We start from the raw sequence: 24,289 nt of genomic DNA on the forward strand, positions 1-24,289 counted from the left end.
ATAGTCAACTTGCACTGAATACTCAATGCAGTAATGTGCCTTTACTTCATGAGCATAAACTTATCAATCACAACACCTTTATAAACAAATGCAAAAATGGCAAAAGCAGTCATTCTGAATGATTTATAAACAGCTGCAAAAGTATAGTGATGTTGATGTCCATTCATTATTAAAAAATGTTAAGCCAACAGCAGCTGCAGTTATCAATCTTTCAAGAAGCAAGGCAGGGAGGTGCAAAGAACTGCCATATGGGTCAGACCAAAGGTCCATCTAGCCCAATGTCCTGTCTCTGACAGTGGCCCAAACTAGAGCTTCAGGGGAGCATGCAGAACCAGGCAGTTGGAGTGCTCCATCCCATCTTTCCCTCCTGGTTTCTGGCAGTCAGAGGTTTAGGATCACACCGAGAACAGGGTGACATCCCTGATCATCTTGGTTAATAGCCACTGATGAACCTATCCTCCATGAACTTATCTAGTTCTTTTTTTAACCCAGTTATACTTTTGGCTATTGCAACATCCATGGCAATGACTTCCACAGGTTAGCTGTGCATTGTGTAAAAAGAGTACTACTTCTTGTTTGTATTAAGCCTGCTGCCTATTAATTTCATCAGGGGACCCCTGGTTTTGTATTGTGTGAAAGGATAAACAGCACTTCTCCAGTCACTCTCTCCATGCCATTCATAACTGTATAAACCTCTATCCTCCCCCGCATCCCTTAACTGGCTCTTTTCTAAATTGAATAGCCCTAATCTTTTTTAAATAGAAGGTAGGTGAAGTAACATATTTTATTGAACCAACAAAAGATATTATCTCACCCATCTTGTCTTGCTAATATCCTGGGACCAACACAGCTACAACAACACTACTGCAAACACTACTCTTTTTTTAGTCTCTCCTCATCTGGAAGCCGTTTCCTCCCTTGGATCATCTTTGTGGCCACTCTCTGAAGCTTTTTCAGTTCTACTATATTCTTTTGGAGATGGCACGACCAGAACTGGACACAGTGTTCAAGGTGTTGGAACACCATGGATTTATATAGTGGCATTATGATATTTTCAGTCTTATTTTCTATCCATTTCCTAACATTTTGTTAGCCTTTATGGCCACTGCTGCACACTGAGCTGAAGTTTTCAGAGAATTATCCAAAAATAGAGATACAGTAATTCAATTGTTTGAAAAGAGTGGAGCAGGTTTTTTGTTTTGTTTTGAACATCCAGCCTTCTCCTCTTCTCTCCAAATAATATTTCATTTCCTGAATAATGAAAAGAACGATAAAATCTTTACCTGTACTGCAGTCAATACATTTAACTAACTGCATGACAGGAAAAATATGATCATTTTTAGTATATTCTGGTTTGGTATCTCCATGCAGTTTTACTTTTTGGTTGTAATTTGCTTTTAATGCATATTGAAAGGAATAACTGTAGATACAAATAAGGTCAAAGCATATTGGGAAAAACATCAGAATCCTTTATTCCACTTCCACCCCAGCTCATGCGTTCATGTGCAAACGTGTTCTCATTTTGTACTTTCTTCTCCATAAATTATGTGGGTGAAAAAAAAAATCTTTTCTTGTTTTTCACAGGGCTTACTCAGCGAACAAAGCTAAAAGATACATTATGCTTATAAAGTTGGCATGAGTGGATAAATGTGGAAAAAAACAAACAAACACTTTCCCTAAAAGAAAGATCTTTATTTTGAAAGAAATCTCTTATTTTGCATCTGCTCTAGATAATTACTGCCTCTGCAGAGCTGTGAGATGGTTATCTAGTCATTCTATACTGCAGCATAGATGTCTCATCACTAAAATGTCAAGTGACATATCAAGTACTGATACATCTTTCTGTTCCCAAAAAGTCAATCCAATTAAAAAGTTAATCAAAATTAAATTCAACACTCAAGTCCTTTCATTAGCACATACCTTCCCTCAGTCTTATAACTCAGAGCAAGAGAGTTCCTTTGTATTACTTTATTCAAAGAGGTGGAAGATGCCAGAAAGACACAGCTGGAAACTGAAGTCTTCCATGTATCGAAGAACCATTTTAGCATTGGCAGCAGCCACATGGGCTTCCCATTACTCCACTAACATACTTCAACCCTAACACCGAGTCCTGATCTACACTAGAAAATTAGGTTGACATAATACTTATGCCCTTGAGTGGCATAGTTAAGCCAACCTACATCCCCCTGTAGACAGTGCTAGGTCAACAGAAAAATTCTAACCTCAACCTAGCTACCACCTCTCAGGGGAATAGCTTATCTATGCTGGCAGGAGAAACCCTGTCATTGGCATTGCAGTGGCACAGCTGTAGTGATTTAAGTGTAGACATACCCTGAAGAACCAATCCTAGCAGTGAGAAAGTACTTCATTCTCCATGCCAAGACTGCTTGGTCTCCTTAGGACTCTCCATTGAAACTGCCAATAACAGCCATTATGTTTTTTGTGATGTATTCATTTGTCCAACAGTAAGTCTTGAGACTACCCATTGATTTCACAGAAGACACTGAGCTGCTATTAGACAGTTACAATTCTGGACACTGTTGACCTAGTTCAGATAAACACATCATGTCTTAGAAAGGCAAGGAGCCATCTCACATTGGAAATCTCTAGTCATCTAAATCACCCACTAGCACCACAGGCGCCGACTTCCACTTTTCCAGGTGGATGCTCCACAACTGTGGCCCTACCCCCATCCCATCCCTTCTCCCAAGGCCCACCCTCGCTCTGCCTCCTCCTCCTGCTCCTACCCCTCCTCTGAGGCCTCTCTCCCCTGCTCCACCTCCTCCCCAGAGCGTGCCTCGCGATCACTGCCCCTCTTCCCACCCCTGCACCTCCCCCCTCAGTGCCTCCTGTCCACCGCCAAACAGCTCATTGGTAGGTGGCTGGTGGGTGTTGAACACCCCCTATTTTTTTTCTGTGGGTGCTCTACCCCTGGAGCACCCATGGAGTAAGTGCCTATGATAGACACAGAGGGTGAAACTCAGCCCCGTGCAGTCAGCACCACTTTAAACCCTCAAAATAAAGTTTACATGGGACCTGAATGGTACACTCTGAGTGGCACTGTCGGAGTCTTCTGCACAGGGTGAATAACATTTAACTTAATTTCCTAATGCAGCAAGGTAACTGGAATCACTATGAATTTCCCTGAGAGTAGTCACTTCTGTCACATTATAGTAGATCAATGAAAACTGTATTCATTTCTAGGCATTTAAACTAACAAGAATAATTATAGTTAAGGGTCTCTTGGTATTTCCATTACAAACCTATTTTCAGGGGCTTACACATCAGCCACTGTAATATAGTCTTACTGAAACTTGGTATAAAGGTCTCAGTTATGCTTAACTCTACAAATGTTCCTATATCTTGAAAAGGACTTTTTATTAAATTTTAAAAGGGTATTTTTGCAAGTCATTTGTCTATGAGAACAAGTTTAAAAGTATTTTATCCCAAGAAGCCTAAGGATCTTTATATTTCCAGAAATAAGCATTACATCTCTAATTCTATCAGAGAAACAATTCTTTAGAGGATCTCTTATACTAGCATTCAACATAGTGTGACAAAATCCAGAGCTAACTTAAATACTACAGAAGGGTATAACGGAATGAGTGTTTTCTTGAAATTGGAGAGGATTTCATCATGTTTAAAATAAACTGCTAGTTCTGGATGAGCTTCTTTGATTGTTTCTGGAGTTACAAGATTAGTATAATAGTGATGCGGTTAGTTACAATATGCTACATTTCATTTGTAAATATGACATGCATAAACATACTTAGCCCTGTTTCCCTCCTCCCTATCTTTTAAACTAGAAGAATACAATAATTTTAGAACAGAAATAAAAAAATATGAAAAAAATCTGAAATATTTTATTTGGAAAATCCATTTACTGCACATGGAAACTAATTGGGACTCACACTGTATGGTTATTTTCAGAGCACGTGTGCCAAAGACAGATGAGCACTAACCACTGTGACAGCTCCAAAAGAGCCAATAGATCCTCCTATTTCAATAGTCCTTGAAATAGGAAGAAATTTCCACAACAGTCTGCAACAACTCCTTTGGAGGTGCTAGATCTATTCATTCAAAAATATCCACTGTAAAAAAGAGAACAGAACTATGGATTTACACAATGAACCATACAGACTTTTGGACTATTGGGTAACAAGTACTATGCAAATGAAAATACATATTTATCCTTATAGATCATAAAGATTTCAAGCTATTTTACTCCTTTGGTTAAATGGGTGTGATTAAGTATGCATTTAATCTTAAAGATACCTTTTTAAAGGCCTAAATACAACATTTACATAGCCTAAAGGTATATTTTACTACTCAGTAGCCTAGAATGGGTCTGTGACTCAACTACATAATTTACAATTTAAACTCCCATTAAAGATTTAATACATAATAAAATTAGAGGGTCAGATTTTCAAAAAAAAAGCAACATCCAGAATTGGAGACAGGTTTCCAAAAGAGTTCGGATCCCATCCAGGCACTTAAAGTGGGCCAGTTTTCAAGGGTGTTACGTACCTGGCAGTTCCCATTTAAAACAATGTAGTTATGTCTTTGATAACAATGGTTGCTGTGGGATGCTGAGAACTTCTGAAAATATGGCCACTTCATTTAGGTGCTTGATGTGCAATTAGGGCCTGAATCACAGTCAGCAGGAGTCTCTTCATTGACTTCAATGGGCTTAGACATTTGCATATGTAATAATGCCTGTGTAGCACAATGAGCACTTTTAAAAATTTGGCCCGTAAGATGCTGCAGTTTTCAGACAAACTAACCCAAACCAGAAAACTCAAGATAAAAATCCCAAATCATTTCTTAGCTCACAAAGCTTTTTTTTCACATTTCAGTTATGGTCGTTTGCTTATCTTCTGTTGTCTGGCTTGTTCCTGCTACTATCTAAATGTCTTTAAGTTGAATCACTACTGAAAGCAGGTGTGCCACTGAAGCTTATCTGAGGGGAAGACAGTTTGGAAATCTGAACTGTTTACACATGAAGTATTAATTTATTATGGAAATGAATAAATATAGGTAAGAAAATGTAGATGTCTTTCAGTTCGCATTTATCAGATCATCTCATTATACCATGCTGTGTCTTTGCAGATTCAGTGCTAATGTTTTTGCAAAAGAATAAAACCAATATGTGTTTAAAAACAAGTAGGGCTCAATTCTTCTCTCAACAGCACTGCTGTAAATCCAGAGTGATTCCACTGATTTTCCTCCAGAGATGCCACTGAGAGCAAAATTTGGTTGTTATGGAATCAGGGGTCTTTAAATTATTTGATCAATATAAACGATAAATCTCACAAGACAAATTCACACAAGTTCAGCTGCACTTCCATGACTGATACCATTACCATAGCTGTTTTGCTGGAGGAACATGTAAAAGGGGGTTAACCAAAAGAATTACTCTGTCAAATAATATTTAGTGAGGGAAAACTTATAGGACTTAACAGAGAGAACATGCAAAGAGCATCCCAGGATACACAGGGATGGCAGAACCTTGTTCATGCCCCAAGCGATGTCTGACGGCACAGGAAGGATTCAGACTCAGAACATTACCTCTGAACTGCATGAGCCTAATGACAAATTCTGCTTTCAGTCAGACTTGTGCTATCCTAGTCAAGCTTCTGAAATTGTGTCTTTGAGGACAGAATTTTGACTATAACACCATATTTTCAGTAAAGGCTGACAACAATGGGCATACACATTTGTACATGCAAAACCAAAATCTGGCCCCCAAATGAGTATCTAGATGTACAATTAGGGCCTAATCCAAAGCCAACAGGAGTCTACCCATTGATTTCAACAAGCTTCGCCATTTGCAAATGTAAATAATGTCTATGCAGCACAAACAGCATGCAAATATTTTTTGCAGATACAATGTAGGCACCTTCATTTGATAATCTGGCCGTTAGCCACAGGTGGCACTCCCAAATGATCATCCGCACAGAGGAAAGAGTATTTCCCTTAATGTTTTATCATCATTTTAGGGGTCACTATTATCTCTACAAGAGCTGTTACATCTCTCTTGTTTGGTAATATTGCTGTTTAAAATAAAATGAGAGAGGTGGGAATGCTCATAGATGCATATTGAAGAGCAATTATAATAAAGCACAAAGGCTTCTTCTGTGCTGTTTATCTTTTCGTCAATCCATGATATGCCACTATTACCGTATTAATATGCATTTTTTATTACAAGTTTCTGTGAAACCTCAGTAGTCAATTTTGAATATTAATAACTCACGCATTTTAGGATGTTTTGTTTTTAAGGGCTTAGGTCTGCTTAAAATGTAACACGATGAAATTTTTCATTATTTTAAAGAAGTGTTACAAAAACAAAGAAAACCATCCCCTTTTTATGGATTTGTCAGAAGGGGCCATATCCTGCTCTCCTTATTCACACAAGCCGTTCCATTGGCCTCACTGGGGCAGGCAAGCAAGCATCATATCCGCTCGGAGACCTTTTCATGCCAAGTTTCATCCCAGTTGAGTACTGAAAAACAAACTACAAACAATGGACAAAGAGGGTGGCTTTTGTCATGGAATACTGATAGACTTAACTTTAGCAGCACTCGGAGGCACCAACACAAACACAGATATCTCTTTAAAATTGTAAGTGACATGTTTATAGAACATGATATAAAAATATTTTTCATTCCACCACAGTTAATTTATAAAGATCTTATGGGATAGCCAATAGCCAAGTTATGAAATACAGAAAGCCGTGTACTAGCAGGTAACAAAGTGCACAGAGAGTCCTTTCCCACGATTTAGCACTATAGGACATTGTCCATAAAACATGGTAAATACAAATACATCTTCTCTTCTCTGGCAGAAGCCAAATTAGTTAAAATATTTATGGGTGAGTACTAACAGGAAATAAGATGCCAGTAATTATTAACTTAGCTGTACAGATCATCTTCAAGGCAATAGCTTTAAATTTCTGGCAACTATCCACTGGTCTGAAGAATAAATCCAAAGTGATCAATTTAAAATAAACTACTTCTACTAAAAAAAAATAAGACTGAAACATTGCAGCATAGAAAATGTGATGTCCAATGCAGTATGTTTAATTTGTTAAAGGAAAGCAAAGAAAAGAATATCAGGATAATTATACAGAAATGCTGCATTCATTTTAAAGCGAACGAAGATATTACAAAAAATCCTTGACTTAAATGTCTTAAGTAACAGGATACTGCAACTTCTTGCACACAACATGGACTACTGCACCCAGCACCTCACTGACTTCAGTGGTCACAGCTGTACCTCTGTATGAAAGAAATTACAGGATCAGGTCTGTAGGGTCCAATTCATTACTCTTTGAGCAAGAAAATCTCCCACTGAAATCAGGCCATTGAACTGGGCACTTACTGTCTTCCTTAAAGGTCAGTGCAAAGACCATACATTTAAACAGAAGCTGGTGATGACACTGTAACAGGCGCCTTTCTAGGGATTCAAGATTTATAGGTCATGGGCATTTATTAAAGTTTATTTCTGAAACTCTGTGCAAGTCTCTGTGGGTATATCTACATGGCAAAAAACCCAAAAAAACAAAACACAGCAGTGACTCTCAGAGCCTGGTCTACAGAATTGGGCTCATGCTAAAGTGCTAATAATAGTTGTGTGAATAATCTCAGTGCTTGCCTGGGCCCACAAAGTCGAGAGCAATGCACCCTAGAAAGTCAAACGGAACACCTTCAGAAGTGACTAGGAGGTAGTCTTTGGGGTGGGGAGGGGAAAGGAGAAAAGTCAGGGCTTCACTATTTAAAACAGCATTATGTGGAAGCAGGCTACACACTGACATTCAGATGAAGCACAAAAAGACAGACAGTTCCAAAGAGCATTTACAAAGTGGGTCGTTGCTAATAGCATAAAGAATATAGCTACCACTCTTTAACCTTTGTAATTTGTGTTTTTCCAGCTCATAGTACCACACGGCTCTGTCACTGCCTCTGCATTAAATACTTTTCTTTATTTTTATCTCTTTCACACCTCTCTTTCTTAAATAAATAGTATAGTACTCAACCACAACTATAATTTGGATGTGATTGCTAATGCTAAAGGAACAAATGCTTCCTGTCTACTGTAGGGAGGAAGAGCACACAGGTGGAAGCTAATATATCATCCATTTGAAGGTGTAAAGAGGGGCTTGAGAGTGGCTACAGGTCATCAGACAGAGATTTGTACCAGCACACAGAGAGTTCTCTAAACATAAGATAAGCCAATGAGTTAACAGTTAATGGAGAAAGCTATCACAGGAAATGTAGACATGCTAAGTGACCATTTCCTATAAATAAAATACATCTCACTCTCAGCTTTAATGTCTTACTGAAGTAGGTGTCCATTTCCCAGGAACTATTTGAACATAAAATACATAATATTAAGAATGCATATTTGGATTGTATTCAGTTGAAAATGTATTTTTAAAGCTTAACTCAATTCATATACAGGTGTTTTATATAAAAAAAATTACATGATAATGTATGCACATTATACAGATCTACTTCATATATTTTAACCCATGCCTATAATACTAATGGCAGCACTCTCATTTTTGGGCCAGGTGCTCATGAATGCAAGTCTTTTACCATCATTTGAGCTCTTACTGGGTTTTTATACCACAGACCTGGAAGAGGGCACTGTACTACTAAATCTTTCACACAAGATACTAAACTGAGGTCCTTTCTGTTGAACCCTGCGCTCTCCAGGAAATTAAAGAAATCATTATACACCTCTACCTCGATATAATGCTGTCCTCAGGAGCCAAAAAATCTTACCACATTGTAGGTGAAACCACGTTATATCAAACTTGCTTTGATCTGTTGGAGTGAGCAGCCCCGGCCCCCAGGAGCACTGCTTTATCGCGTTATCAGAATTTGTGGTAAATCAGGGTAGAAGTGTACTATTCAAAATGAACAATGGATAATCTCAATATTCAGACCAAAATTCCTTCTTTCAGTAAGACAGTTTGTCATATCCTAGACGTTTGGGATCTACTTCTGCATTCATAGGAGTTGCTACATTTATCTATATAGCCATGCACTACCAGCACGGGTGTGCAGTCAGGATAATTTTGGGAGTGCAAAAGTTCTAAATCTATTTGCAGAAATATTTTCAACATGAGACTCAGACTAGAAGCTTTTTGGGAAAAGACCACTGTCTTTTGTTCAAACAGCTCCATGCACACCCATGTCACTGCAGAAATAATAAACCAGTAATGAACAAATAGTAATCTTGTGTTATAAAACCAAGAAAGTGATGCCCTCCCAATATGTGACTTTAATTTTCATGTTTAGATGCCCTATATCAAGGCATATGAAGTGGCCATGCTCTACTACTCCTGCCCTTGCCAGTATCTCCGGTATGTAAACAATAAGGGGATTATTGCCAGCAGGCACAATGTTCTTCATCTCTTTCCCTCCTGCTCTCTCTCCTTTCCCCCTCATGTTTTCCATCTTCCCCCTTTCTCTATTTGTCGTGTCTTCCTCTCCTTCTCTTTCCTTTACCAGAGCTCTATCCCTATCTTGTTCTGCCCTTTTCTGGTTTATCTGGCTCCAACCTCTCTCCTTTCCCCTTATCAGCATTACCCACCACACTCCTTCCCCAACAAGCAAATGGTCCCTCCTATCCTGTCTCCCTGCCAGGCCCATCGAAAGAAATTTGGACTCCAGTACATCATGCTCACTGGGGTCCCACCCCGTCCAATTTCACTTTATTTGTGCAGAGATTATAGACCTTTTGGGGGGGCCTGGTACAATTGCTCCCCCTTACCTTCCTCTCATCAGCCCTGCTCCCACTTCACACACCCAGAGGCAATTTCTGACTACCTGAAGTCTGAAAACCCGCATCAGACTATTTTCATTACACTAGATTGCTTCGGTTGATCCTCTATTAATGCTCCCTACCTGGAATACCTCAAGGCAGTGTGGCAGATTTTAAGAGAACACGGCAGTGAATATGGACTATGATAGAAACTGAAAATACGAGGTCCACTAACAGAGTACTGCTTTGCCCTACCAAGAAAAGTGCAACAGCACAGTTCTGGTATCACTACATCTTGACTTATCAGTGTCTTATTGTACTCTGGGGCACCTTGAGTACAGAAGTTGCTATATAATATTAAACGTAATTCTCTACAGAGCTTAGATGCTAATAGGGTCTGTTGTAAAAACTTCAGCAGATTGTAAGAAGTGAATCTTACCCTGATATACTAACACTGCCTTTGTATCCCGTAACTCCTTCTTGATGGAAGGATTATACACTCAACCAACCATGACGACTCCCAATAAAACAAACCAGTCTAATGTATTAATTTGGCTCCATGCATGCGTACTAAAGCCACGTGCCAATATCGACATATTACTGCTGCTCTTTAAAATTACATCCAAGTGCATATTTTGAACCAAGTCACTTGTTTAGATTCTACCTTCCTCATCTCAGTATGGATTAATAGCTATAATTAAATTAAATATAACACATCACTTAAAGTAAAACTAATTTGGGGGTAAAATATATCAAGAATTCCTTCTCTTTTTAGGATATTCTGTATCAGAATTCCAAAAGAGCCACATTCGCAGACACAAACTGTTTCCAACTATTTTTAAAAAAACAAACCAAAATTTGGAACCTAATTCCAGTCCAATAGTCTCCTCCGAGATCTGCACTCTCTCATCCATGGAAGGTCAACAAGCAAAACAAATGCAGAATATGCTATAGAGGACACTCAGTGAAGACTTCAGAGGAAAAAATACATCCTAAATTTCCTTCTGTGCCACCAAACAAATGCGTAGGTTTAAGTTTGTTTTCTAAACATAATAGAGATATTGGGGGAGAGAGAAGGAATCTTAGCTGCTGTGTCAGTGTCAAAGTCTCTGCTCCAATTATTAATCAAGAGGGTGCAGATTTGGAAATCTGACATCTCAGCTGGCATTAGTTGTTTAAAAATAGACTATTAAGCCCTCTAGAGATATTATCTTTATAATGAGTCTGATTAGTACCAGGGAAAAAGGAAGCTGAGAAGGAAATTCAAGTATAGTAACAAACACCTGGAAACTCTCTTGAGAATGTTATATTAGGCTCACTGCAATACAGCTCATCTTATGTAACACAGAATTCATTTTGACAGGAAAACCATTTTGGTTTAAGTAGCTATTACACCTCTTCATGTTTATTTTCAACTTTCACTTGCACCAGGAAATCTTTAAGGAAAACTGCAGTATGACTGGCACAAAGCATACTCTCAACAATGGTAATACAGGGCCTGATTCAAAGCACAAAGAAGTCAATGAAATTAGCTATGGTTACTATTGTGTTGCACAAAAGCATTACATGAAGTATTTTACTCCTGTGCAAAATATGAAGTCTGAAAGCAAATTCAGACATGAAACCTATCAACTCACAGATGTAGCTGAAGGACTCACTACTTCCCTTTATGTTCATTCAGTATAGCCCAGAGCTGGAAAGTCAAGTACATATATACTCTTTACCAACAGGTTTTGAAAAAGTAATATAAGCTTATGAATATATCTCCAACTTTCTAACTAGGAAAGGTTAGAGGTAAATGAATTGCTTCCAGTTTTAATGCTGTTACCGACCAGAGTAGCTATTTTGAAGGCAACTACAAAGCCTGATTTATTGTGGATGATGATAGAAAAACTTTCTGCCTATGGAAGTGTGTGTCTTTGTGTTGGAAAGGATGGGACTCTAAAACTAAGTTCATATTGCAGTTATCAGTGATTGTCTCATGTTAATGTCCCAGGTTGTGTAGTCGCCATTGCAGGCAAAAAGTTAGTGCAAGCTATAAACATATATTGGCAATGATTTGTCTTCAGTTGAAGTCAGTGAGAACTTTGCCATTGACTTCAGTATGAGCAGCAAAAGGTCCACAAGTAGGAAAAAGGATCTCTAAATGAGATGAGAACCTTTCTGAAGTAATGAGAGCTGCAAAGAGATTCTATCAAAGGCCAAAACTCCCACTTACTTCAAAAGGAGCACGATACGACCCTATATGTTAAGTATTTCTCTCCTTCTCTTCTTGTGTGCCTGTCTTCCTAGGTCATTCACTGTTAATCTATCAAGACATATATCCATTATGATTTTTAGAGTACTGTAAGTGCATTCTTATGTGTTTCTTATTTTGCAGTTAATAGGTTGAGAAAATAACTCTTACTATTGTTGATTAGGAAACCCCTATCCCCATACTAAACGATAAAAAAAATTATTGAAGAAAAACTTGTGGTTTCAAGAATGAAATTAGTCATGTTCCAACTAGTTAAGCTCGGATACAGTTATACAATGTTCAGTCTCTAACACAATTGTGATGGGTAAAACTCAATATATGTCTCTTTACAACAAACCCGCCTGCCAATTTTGCCAAATTATCTAACAAAGTCCTTAAAAGACTTCATTGTTTTTCTAAAGTACAATTTTCATTAAAGAAACTTAAATATTCAAGACATACACAAGAAGTTTTCAAAACAATATTCAGTTTGTGTGTGTTGTGCCACATTACACAGGTGACATTTTTTCAATAGAGATCAAATTTCTGGCAGTTATTTAACAGATTCTGCACCCTCTTAAATGAAGAAAAGGTATTGCATCAATGTCCAGTTTTGCAGAGATTTTGAGATGTAACACTAACCTAACAGTTCTAGCTCACAGCACTAGCAAGTGACATTCTCAAATGGCTAACGGATGTTTATAAAGATTCTATATATGCCATGTCTGTTCTACCCAGATTTCATTAAAAGGAAGCTGCTTAAAATAAAATGTAATTTTGTTTCTTTAGCACCTAAACTTCCTGAATAGAACATATCAAAGTATCCCATGACAACAAAACCAGAAGTTCAGTGCAAAGATTTTTAGACTGTATTTTAGGCAGCTACTTTAAAACTTAATACTTGGGAACTGATTCTGCTCCCAGTGACGTTATTGGGAACTTTGCCATTGTCTCCAATGATAGCAGACCAAGCACTCAACTAGCAAGTCTTCCAAAAACAAAAGCTAATATTCTTGTAATCCTAAAGTTGCCTTTTTATATTATGGAACATTTTCTGTAAGTCACAGAACACCTTCAGTTACGAAAATAAACCACAAATGGATGCTAGTGCACTGGACAACATTACCCAGGGAGTACAGCATTTTTGGAAAGTATTAATTCAGATCAGACGATTGAACCATTAAGCAAAATATATTTTAATGGGTATAAAGGTCAAGATAGTGCAAAGTGGCACTTTATAACTTTTTTGAAAAATAATTTCACATGTATAGTTAGAAGTGCCAGCAATGTTGGACAATTTGTTTTTAAACAGGATACTTATCTCCTTCCCAGTCCATACATTTTATTAATATGCATTTACCATGTTGCCTTTGCTGCTAGAATGTTTTATGTCTGCATGTCATCATTCAGGGCCCAAACCAGTTCCCTTAACCAAACAAAACTGAAATTAAGGTTAAGACTGCAGAATTTGGCCCATAACATTTACATGTAAGCAAAGTCATTACTAGGAAAGTCCAGTTTAACCCTTGAAGAGCTCCTTCTCAGATGTTAGTTTCAGGAATGCTGCTGTTTTCTCAACTGCTCATTAGACCCCCAAATAATGGAAGCAAAACACACTAATAATTAATTAACTTCTTATTATCCTTTCAGCAACTTCAACATTGTATTACATATAGACTATAAATGAAGAGCACAGGAATAGCTTTGATTTACATAAATTAAAATGTTTATTTGGGGCTGACTTTTGTGTGTGTAGTTTGTAAAACAACTCGTTTTGTAAAAAAAAAGTTAGGTAGAAAAACAAGTCTGTAAGCAAAATCTCCATTTGAACTCAATTCCCACCCACATAATCTGAAAGGCATTTTTGATGTAAAGCACAATGCTTTGAGACATTTTTGAACTATGTATTAACGGGCTATCACCTCACCCATAAGAGAAGAGATAGCTGCACTGTGTGGTTCCATATCTAGTTTAGTTTGAGATCAAGTGTAAGGAAATCTGGCTGGGAATAGACCTAGTTCTCTACCCAGTTCACAAACTTCCTCTGCACATTGAAGCACTTTTCAGTGACTGGCACATGAAAAAGCATGTAGGTCTTGTAATTGAATCAAATAATTTGCAGGCAGTCCAACGTGGCCTTGCTAGCTGAAGCATTTGCGGGTCCCTTCGCTCCCCAATAGGCACAAAGTGCAAAGAAAAACATAATTTAAACCCTTTTAAAGAACGAACCAGCAGCACATCGGGGATTTAGTTGAACGGTATTATAATTTGTCTTTCGGCTGCAGTGGAACCCCGTTGTCAGCAGGGGGCGCTCTTGCACGAAGCAAAACAAGACTAACGTTGTTCCGCTGACTATAAACTCGAGGGCCCGCTCAACAGCGCTTACAGTACGGCTGAAGTGGTAGCTACTAAACAGTAAGACTGTCAATAAATCGTACAAGCTTTGAACATGTTGTGAGTCATAATATAAAAATAATCCTTGTAGCCTATATTGCAGATTATTAATTTGTTGGATTTTTCCGGGGGGGTGGCGAGGGCAGGAGGCACAAACCTGAGCCTCCCTAAATCCAACCCCCCTCTGATTAAATGCATTTATTCATAGATTTCCGCGGATTTTTTCACTCCCCAGAATCTGCATGCAGGTTTGGACTGGTAACATTTGCTGTAGCAGACAGGCAAAGGCAGTGTCTCGTAATGCCAAAGAGGAGAACAAGTCCTTACTAGGTTTACAATGCACACAAAGAGCAGCAGGAGATTTTGGGGGTGGAGTGGGGGATGGGGAGTACGGTTGGTTGATCACCGGTCGGGGAGTACCAGCCATTGCACAATGTGACCAGATGAGAAATAATCAGTCATTTCTCCCCCAACCCCCAAGCTTATTACCACAATCTTCAGGGGAGAGAGAGAGGGGGTAAAAAAACTAAATACTCACCATATTGACTTCTGATACCATGTCTATGCTGGCAATGTCTATGTTCATGCCAACAGCCACTGGGGGACCTGCAAACCAACGAGATGGTCCGCAATGTGATCTCTAAGAACTTAACTCATTCTCACCAGAGTTATCAAGACTAATCAAAGGACGATATGGCACGAGTGTTGGTAACAACAAACCAGGCTCTCCTTTGAAACCTGGAAAACCCTCCGTTTGCAGAGTGTTCACCCTTTGCCTCCGCCGTCAGCTGTAGGGACATTTTATGTAACATGCACACACGTGTTAATAACGGGGGCTCTATAGACACTAGTTATATAGACAAACACACACAAATCGATTATTGTATTAACTAGTTCGAATCGGTACGTAGGAGAGGGGGAGAAAAGATTGGACTGCACATTTTAACTCCTTCTACTCGACACATGCGACAGACAAACTGAGAAAAAAGAATCTCACCTGAGATTCCAATGATTTATACCCGGCTCTTAAGATTGCTTCCTGGAGTAGTACACACACATTCACGCACACAACTAGTTCAAAGTTGCAGCAAACATTGGGTTAAGTGTCATTTTCTGTATCAGTTAAGAGCATATTTTGTACTCAAAAATAGTAACTGTGGTCACAGACACATTAGGTTCACTAGAACAAACGCTGGATAAACTTAAGAGATTTGCATTTCAATAAAGCCAATTAACCGAGGGTTTAATTATGGATTAATAAGTTATCCGCACACACTCTCACAAATGAGCCCGATTACAAATATACAGCTTTTCAGTCGCATTAAGAGCATCCAGTGCTAAGAAAATTGAGTAACAATTGGCTTAACTTTGGGTCAGCTTGAGAAAATGGCAACATACACACCAAAGCAGCAGCACCCACAACACGTTGCAAAACACACACAGAAGCTGCACAGCCTGAGTATGGAACAGCTCTTATTCAAAAAGCAATCAAATTACCTCCAAAATCTGGCCTCAGGCGAATGTCATAGCCTTTCAGCAGTCTATCCACAGTCTCTTTTACCAGCGACATATTGCTAGGGTCATTGACACTAAAAAAAACAATAATACATATTTCTTGTATCTCAGAGCCAATCTCCCCATTCGGGGAACAGTGGCATACAGGGCAATTCAAAGTGAAGGGAAAGAGATGTCTCGCTCACTTACCTCTGTGCACACACCATTGCTATTATTAAGAAGAATGACCAAATTCCAAAGTAGCCCCTTTTCCGGACTCTCAACATCCCTTTAGCTTTTGATATGATTTAGGGTTTCAGTGAAGAGGAGAAGAGATCCAACTTACTCTGGTCAGTGCAGTAATTCTAATGTGAGGCGCATGCGCACGGCGTACCACAACATCAAAAGGAGCAGTGGTTGCTGCTGGAGATAGAGCAAATTTCCTTGCCGGAAAAAAAAAAATTAAAGGGGAAGAAGGAAATGCATTATTTAAAAAAAAGAGTCATCCCACAGGAGGATCGAGTGTATTTTTTGTCTTTTTGTCAGTATATTACAATATAATATAAACTGCAGCAAGCAGGGAAGTTTCAGGAGTTGCAGGGTACGGCAGTTTTGCAACCTAGCTTAAAGTGGGGCGGGCATGTGCAGGATCCGATTAGAAACAGAGGAGGAAAGAGGTTTAAAAGAAACTGGGGCTGCAAATCGTGCATACGGTGCGAGAGGCAGACACGAGGGGTAGCTTAACTTTACGCTCCTCGGAAACGTCAGTCTACGTGAAGAAAGGTGAGGGGCAGAAAAAAGGGACCTAGATTTGCAAGACGGGGTGGGGGTAGGGGGGGAGGGAGAGGGTTGAGCCTATGGTAATCTTCCTGGGGGAAAATGAAATGATGACGAACCAGGTTCTTGTAAGAAGGGATTCGGATGTTTCCTACTCTCCTAGAAGGAGCTGTTCCTAGGTCAGAGGAATTGGGGAGGGGAGAGAGGGACTCGCTTTATGACGTACCAGCCAGGCAATTCTGGAGATTTATAATATTATAAGGGTGGCAATTACAACGAACGTCTCGCTTTTATGTTCCCATTGTATTTTAGCGTGGCTCCTAAGCGTACAGCAATGGCTGGCAAGGATGGGCAAGTGTGGGGAGGCGGGGGGGGAGGGGATCATGCTATTTTTTCCTTTAGCAGGGAATGCAAATTCCTCAGGTAGATTTAGCCTGGCCACGGAATGGGGTCGGGGAGCGGGATACCCTGCAAAGAAAACTAGGCTTTTAGTGACCATTCCATACCCGGTGCATTTCCACTCACAGACCCTCCTTACCTTTCTGAGTAAAACACCAGAGCGGCTGAAAGGCAGAGTTGGGCCGAATTAATGCTTCGGAAGAAAGCGGAGACGAGCAGAAAACTGATTTGAGGATGTTTTGAGTGACATTTAAATCCTGAGCAGGAGAGAGAGAGGGAGGAGGGAAGGAGTGGGGGAGAGAGGACTTAAATTATTCCTTGCAAATCTGCCCGCTGCTGTAGCTCCTTTTACACCTCCTCCAAATACCCATTTGGACCCGTGGATTTGTGTTGCTTCATTGAACGGATCTGGGGTGTGCACGCGTCCTCGCCTTGCCTGGATTGCACAGCGAAGGGAATTTGGCAGAGACACTAAATTCCTCAGTTCACAAAAGCAATATTTAATTCGCTGCAAGGGGAAGGCAGGCAGGGAGGGAGGGAGCAGGAAAGAAACAAGGGTGAGTGTTGCACAGAGAGAAAGACGTGAACCGTGGCTAAGGAACAGACGCTTTGAAAGCCTCCGATTTCCCCTCAATAAACGTTTAGTCATTCCACTCACAGCAAATGACAGGAGCTTCAGGCTGCTAAGCCCCCCTCCACCCAAAGGGGAATGGTTTAAAACCTCATACCCCCCTTCTCCACAGACCAAAGCCCGCTGCCTGGTGAAAGGCCATTTCACATGCATGCATATCACGGTCACCAAACAAACAAACGCCTCCAATCGCCTGGACGAGGGATGTTTTTTTTTAGATGTATGGATATATTTTATAAACTGAAGCAAGAGGTAGCTGAGCCCCGCGTGAAGAGGCAGAGCACAGTCCCCGGCCTCCCTGGGCATGCACTGCATGTAAAAACCAAACCCGCTGGAGGTGCAGCCGTGAGAATTGCAGAGCTGCGGATGCAGCCTACGCCAGTCAGCTGTACCGGCCCCCGGCAACACGCGAATCCCGGCAGCGGGTCCCAGTTGCTCTTGGCAGATTGCTGGGAGGGGAGCCTCGCTCCGGCTCCTTCCTCCAAACCAGCTGGGGCACGAGCGAGAAGGGCTGGGTGGGGCCCGAAGAAGAGGACCCGGGCAATAAGATGCATGGGAAGAGGGTGCAACTGAGGTGGCATGGTCTAGATGTGTGGTAAGGGAAATGGGTGCAGTTGAGGAGAGGGATTATAGGTAGTGAGTGCAGCTGTCTGAGGAAACAATGGCAGGGGGATACAGCTGAAGAGAACTGCATCAGGAAGGCGCATGGGAAGGGGGTGCACGGACCAGGAGTGCAAATGAGCAGGCCTTGATTGCAGGCAGATGGTAAAAGCACAGATACTATGTGAGAGAAGGGGTGCAGCTTAGGAGACTTTGAAGAAACAACAAGGATGCAAAGGAGGAAAAGCTGAATACATGAGAGGTAGATTTAAAGGCCAGCATCCATTTAACAAAATTCTGCAGGTATGTTTAAAAAAAATGTAATCAATGTTCAACTACTGAAGGTTAGTGAGTGGGAAGGATCAGAGTCAAACCTTGTAAAAGGTCAAAATATCTTCCCCCTGCCCTTCAAAATATTCCTTAGGTAACACAGATACCAGTTTACCACAACCTAGTGCCGTGGTTCTCAAACTTTTGTACCGGTGACTCCTTTCACATAGCAAACCTCAGAGTGTGAACCCCCTTAGAAATTAAAAACACATTTTTCTATATTTAACACCATTATAAATGCTAGAGGCAAGGCAAGATTTGGAGTGGAGGCTGACAGCTTGTGACCCTCCATGTAATAACTTTTTGACCCCCTGAGGGGTCCTGACCCCCAGTTTGAGAATCCCTGGTCTAGTGCATTCCACAGGCAACACATGCAGATCTACCCGTCTGCTGCACTCACACAGTAAACCATATTCATAGGAAACAGGTAGGATTGAGCAGCCTACCATGGCAACCCTCAAAAGTCATCCCCAACAAAGTAAGCCTTTGTGTGAGATCTCTGTATTGTTTGTTTTTGGTTCCTTTGAAAAATATTAGACTCAAATTACTTTTGAAGACCCAGAGTAGAGGGAAAAAAAGAGGTAATATACTTGCTAAGTGGACTGACACTCTTTCCTATTATGGCAGTTGGAGTTATGGCATAGGGAGAATTCATGCATATGAACACTACAAGGTTAACAGGCTAGAAGAGTTTTCAGGAGCTCTGAAATGTCTTATTTATGTATTCTAAAAATAATCATGTATGAGTAAAAATTTTTAGCAATTTGTCACACTGCAATGCCCTTTTTTTGCTGTTCAAGATTGAGAAATAGGATTTTTTATTTTTTTTTTAGTGCATGATGGATGCTATGTTAACCAATGAAGGTATCTGTTCTCTCACAGCTGGGATGCTTCACTTTCAAAGCACTTGAAAAATGGTCCTCAAAGCAGGTAGTGGACATTCATTTGTACAATGAATCCTGTATTGTCAGATATGTATGATATGCATTTCTTTTTTTCTGCAACCACATGATAAAACCTGTAGTCTGGTAGTAAAAGGCATTGATTGTGCACTTTTGTCCTCACCCATAAGGATTTACATTGGAACCGCATCTGACATTTTAAATTCCTATGTTATTTTCAGCTCTGATTTTACTATTATATTGAACTGCTATTAAGATCTTTCTTTCTTTCCTGTCGAAATGTGAATCAGATAAAAAGAAAGATCTAAGGCCCAGAGCTGGCAATATTCAGTGCAGGATTAGGGAAAGATTTATAGTCTAATACCATGTGACATCAAGGCTAGAAACATAGGAGTCAAGACATACAGAAGTGAATACAATTCTATACAGCAATGTAAATAGCGTTTGTACTCAGCTTTGGCATTTGAATAGATAACAGCTCAAAACAGTGACGTCCTTACACACAGAAAAGTTTATTTTGTTTATGTTTGTTATAAATATCAAATTTAAAACAGTGATACAAAACTGTATATAAAAATAAAGTATGGACAAGCAACTAAAAGCACCAGAGGGGTAGCTGTGTTAGTCTGGATCTGTAAAAGCAGCGAAGAATCCTGTGGCACCTTATAGACTAACAGACGTTTTGGAGCATGAGCTTTCGTGGGTGAATACCCACTTCGTCAGATGCATATCTGAAGTCACCCACGAAAGCTCATGCTCCAAAACGTCTGTTAGTCTATAAGGTGCCACAGGATTCTTTGCTGCTTCAACTAAAAACACTTTACAAAAACAGAAGCTACTTAAGTTTATTTTAAAATCTAAGAACCTGACGACACTGTACAGTAACCAGGGGCTCAAGATCCCTATGTTCACACTGACTTCAGTGGAAGTTGAAGGTGCACTGTACCCCATGGGATCAGGCTCTAAGGCAAGTTGGCCTTTCTATTGATGTAGAAACTGCATTGAGATGACCACCTCCTCCTCATATGCAGACATCAGAGCTCAATGGCCAAGTTCCATATCCAGAAGATGAGATCTGTATAAAGGGAGGCTATGCGTTATAAACTGCCCCACAGTCACATGGATAGGAAACCCAGCCAGTCAGGTGCATAGTTGTGGCTACTCTGGACAAGCCAGACAGTAGCCTGTTGAGCTAATCAGGGGTACCACCAAACAGCTGTTGGGCCACACCAAACAGCTGATCAGCAGCAGGAAGAGGCAGAGCGAGGCTGGGGCCTTGAGAAGGTAGTGGGGGCAAGGGTGAGGCCTCAGGGGAAGGGGCAGAGTGGTGGCAGGGCCTTGGGGTGAAACACCCCGGGGGAAAACTACAAGTTGGTGTCTATGCTGCACTAATGATGAGTGGCCAAATTCAGCTCCATGTTGACAAGCTGAGTGTGGTGACTGCACTCCCAGACCATAGATCACTATTCAGCTAGAGCAAACATGAGGGTTACTACAGATGTAGGGTCTGCTCCCCAGGAGATTCCTGATAGTTTTTGTATCAAGGTGGAACAGGAAGAGAGATTATTTTCAGATGCTCATTTTCAAGTGAGGCCAGTACATCAGGCTATGGTTGAGTTTTGCTCCTTACAACTTTTGCAGTGACAGCTAGTTGGAATGGCAGCAACCATCCCTGTGCACAGATCAAGGCGAGTCAGATTGTTTAGACTGAAAGTTGCAACTGTCTTCGTTTTACTAAGATATTAGTGGAAATAAGTGGTCAAAATGTCCATATCTTGACTGAGATTCACTTCAACCCTATGGAAATAGTTTCCTATGTCAGCAATACAGATGTCATTAGCATACACATACTTCTCAGCCCACGTTCCAGGAAGGTCATATGTGTACATATTGATCAAAAAGGGGAACCAAAATTGACCCTTGTGGAAGCCCTTTGCAGAGATGTTTAAAGTGACTGATTTTCTGCCTGACTTGCAGGATATAACTTCGGTTAATAATTTTTCAGATGAAAATTATTCCATGTTGGCTGAAGGTGTGGTTCAATAGCAGCTTGTCAGGCAGCCTGATGTGCCACAAAATGTCGTAGGCTGACATCAGGTCAATAAGGGCTGCACCAACTCAAATCGTTTTCTATGTCTTAAGTCAGAGTGCCTGATCTTGGGTGCATCGTCCCTTCATTAATTCATCTTGAATGCACGACAGCTTAGGATCGACTACCTACTTGTGCAAGCACCTGGATTGGCAGGCATCAGTCCTACTCCACTGATATGGTTAAGGTCTGGCATCTCATGATTCTGCAGATTTTATACCATAGTGGAGACCACCAGATTGCCAGACTTCTGGAAAGACCTGAGATATTAGACTTTAAAAACATGACGATTTTGTGTATAAACAAGGTATTGTAGGTAATTTTTAGAGGTTATGACTCCCTCTAATCTCTTTACATTTGTACTCGTGGTAGCTAAAACACCTGGTTTCACAGGCAGAGAGATGAAAAAATTAGTCCCCATAAAATGTTAACTCTCTAAAGCAATCTCTTTTTTCCCCTGTAACATATATAGAATATACTGTGCTGTGAAATAAGAGTTTTCGGCCAGATCCTCAGCTGGTATAAATCAGTGTAGCTCAATTGAACTTAATGCCAGCTTATGCCAGTTGAAAATCTGTCCCTTTGTTTCTTTATTCAGGGCTATGCCACTTGTGAGTAATAAGTCAAAGGCATGCTGACAAGACCCTTATACCTCTCTTCACTATCATGTTTGCACACACACACCCCTGTACAAGTACAGTTTCCCTCTTTCTTGGCCTTTTCACTAGGATGAAATTATAATACTTCCTTCCCTGACAAACCTAGGGACGCACCCCACCCATATACCTATTCGCTACACCAATACTGACTTGGACTCTAAATACATTCTATGGGTGGCATACCTGAGATCACTTATTCACTGATGCTTTAAAAACTCCTGCACCCCAATCTGGGTCTATGCTGGTTATGTACTATGTATGTAACTTGTGACCCTTGTAATCTCTCATAACTCAAGCCTGACCCCAGATATACAGTACCTTCCTTTTTAACTTGTGTAAATTTGATTTTAAACATTAGCTTTAATAATTTTTTAAAATCTGTTCTTATGAGTTTAATATCAGACACATCCCCTACCATCTGATATGTACTTTGTCTTGGGGACTGAATATGTCCTGCGGCCATTGCAGGTGAATGTTTGTGATGATCCATTTTAATAAGTCTTTTCCACCTCTAACTTCTCCAAGATGAATCTTTACTGAATTTAAATTTGAGTCAGAACCTGTCTTATTTTACGTGAACATTAAAGTTGCAATGTGTTATATCACTTGGTTTTCTTTTATCATTTTATGTTTGAAAGTTGAACTGACCAATCTTATGCATAAATTTGGTCTGGTAAATTGTTCAGAGAATAAGTAACATTAATATAGTGTTCACTGTACTTAATTGCAGGAGGAAAGCAGGGACAAGGGAGCAAAGAGTAGATGTTAATTAGCTTTTCTCTGTATGTAGAGTTTTGGTAATTGGAACTCAGATTTGTTCATTCTAGGACAAACTGCATATTATACTCACAGAGTTAAAATATAGTATGTAAGAGCAAAACCCAGGTCATGATCCAGACTATTTTATAAGTGAAAAGGACAGGTAGGAAACATTAAGGTACTGAATTCCTGAATGTCTTTTAACAAACATCCCTTTTAGCATTGCCTGGGATCAATAGATGTTAGGTGTACATTGCACTAAGGTTTTAATACAAAATTAAATTACTGATAATATAAAAATGGAAGTGAAATGGTTGTGTGAGACATCCCCAAATGCTCTGATTGCAGAAAAGTGTCAATTGTAAGGAATTGGAGCAAAATGCAAAACGTCTGGCACCTTGAATTATGACAAAAGGAAATCTAAAACTCTTATTAAATCATTAAAGCATAAAAATGTTATTTCCTTCAAAGTGGTGGAGTAAATATAATTTAGTGTAACAGGGATGTAGACAGCAAAATTGAAGTTCCACAGTCATTCTGTATTCTCAACTTGAGGAGTGAGCCCCACCTCAGAATAGTTTCCACTACACTGGCATCAGATTTCGCCATCAGAGAACCATGGAAAGTTGCACTGACCGTGGATATACTGTGCTTCCTCATCTCAAATGTGCTCTTGCAGCTGTGGTTAAAGAACCTTGGAAAGCTCTCTGGTCCAGAGAGGCAGGACGGGGAGACTATCTGTTGGGGGTGGGGAGGGATGTGGGAAGTATGTCTGAGGGTGATACCGGGCAGGGAACAGGGGTTTTGGTTGACCAAGTAAGAGCTGTTTAATGGAGGGTAGGGATGACTGGGAGCCAGAGTAAGATGAGATAGGTGGAGTAACTTGGTAAGAGCGGATTAAACCATTTAAGAAAATATTTTAAAATAGGACCAAGGACCACGGGGACAGATGAGGCCATTTCAGAGGCCAATTTTCCATGTTTAGCTTGTGCCACCAACTTACCTTTGACTTTTAAAGGCAAGGAGACCAGGGCTGTGAAGGTAGAGGAATTGGGTAGGGCAGAGAGGCAGGGTAATAAAAACATTTAAGAAATATAAAAATCCATGAACCAATAGGATGTGTGCCAGGATCACCTCACTTCGTGTGTGTGTGTGTGTGTGTGTGTGTGTGTGTGTGTGTGTGTGTGTGTGTGTGTGTGTGTGTGTGTGTGTGTGTGTGTGTGTGTGTGTGTGTGTCTCTTAATTGTC

The 24,289-nt window shown here is 40.1% G+C and overlaps 1 protein-coding gene and 1 long non-coding RNA gene across 7 annotated transcripts in view; one reads left to right on the top strand and one right to left on the bottom strand.

Annotated features, from left to right (window-relative positions):
* Window positions 1-16,192, bottom strand: part of GABRB2 (gamma-aminobutyric acid type A receptor subunit beta2) — a 267,905-nt gene extending 251,713 nt beyond the window's left edge. For all 6 annotated transcript variants that reach the window (XR_007775510.1, XR_007775509.1, XM_050962713.1 and 3 more), the window contains exons 1-3: window positions 16,106-16,192; window positions 15,899-15,990; window positions 14,940-15,007 (exon numbers count right to left, since the gene is read on the bottom strand). Coding sequence is in view for 4 of the 6 variants with exons in the window: in XM_050962713.1 (XP_050818670.1) it covers window positions 14,940-15,007; window positions 15,899-15,990; window positions 16,106-16,182 (237 nt within the window). In the remaining 2 variants the exon portion in view is untranslated. The remainder of the gene's footprint in view (window positions 1-14,939; window positions 15,008-15,898; window positions 15,991-16,105) is intronic.
* Window positions 16,193-16,334: 142 nt separating this feature from the next.
* The window catches only part of LOC127055697 (uncharacterized), a 77,234-nt gene continuing 69,279 nt past the window's right edge, over window positions 16,335-24,289 (top strand). Inside the window, exons 1-2 of the long non-coding RNA XR_007775572.1 lie at window positions 16,335-16,678; window positions 19,466-19,562. This is a non-coding gene — a long non-coding RNA (uncharacterized LOC127055697). The remainder of the gene's footprint in view (window positions 16,679-19,465; window positions 19,563-24,289) is intronic.

Source organism: Gopherus flavomarginatus, chromosome 7 (genome assembly GCF_025201925.1).
Source record: "Gopherus flavomarginatus isolate rGopFla2 chromosome 7, rGopFla2.mat.asm, whole genome shotgun sequence".
NCBI lineage: Eukaryota > Metazoa > Chordata > Testudines > Testudinidae > Gopherus > Gopherus flavomarginatus.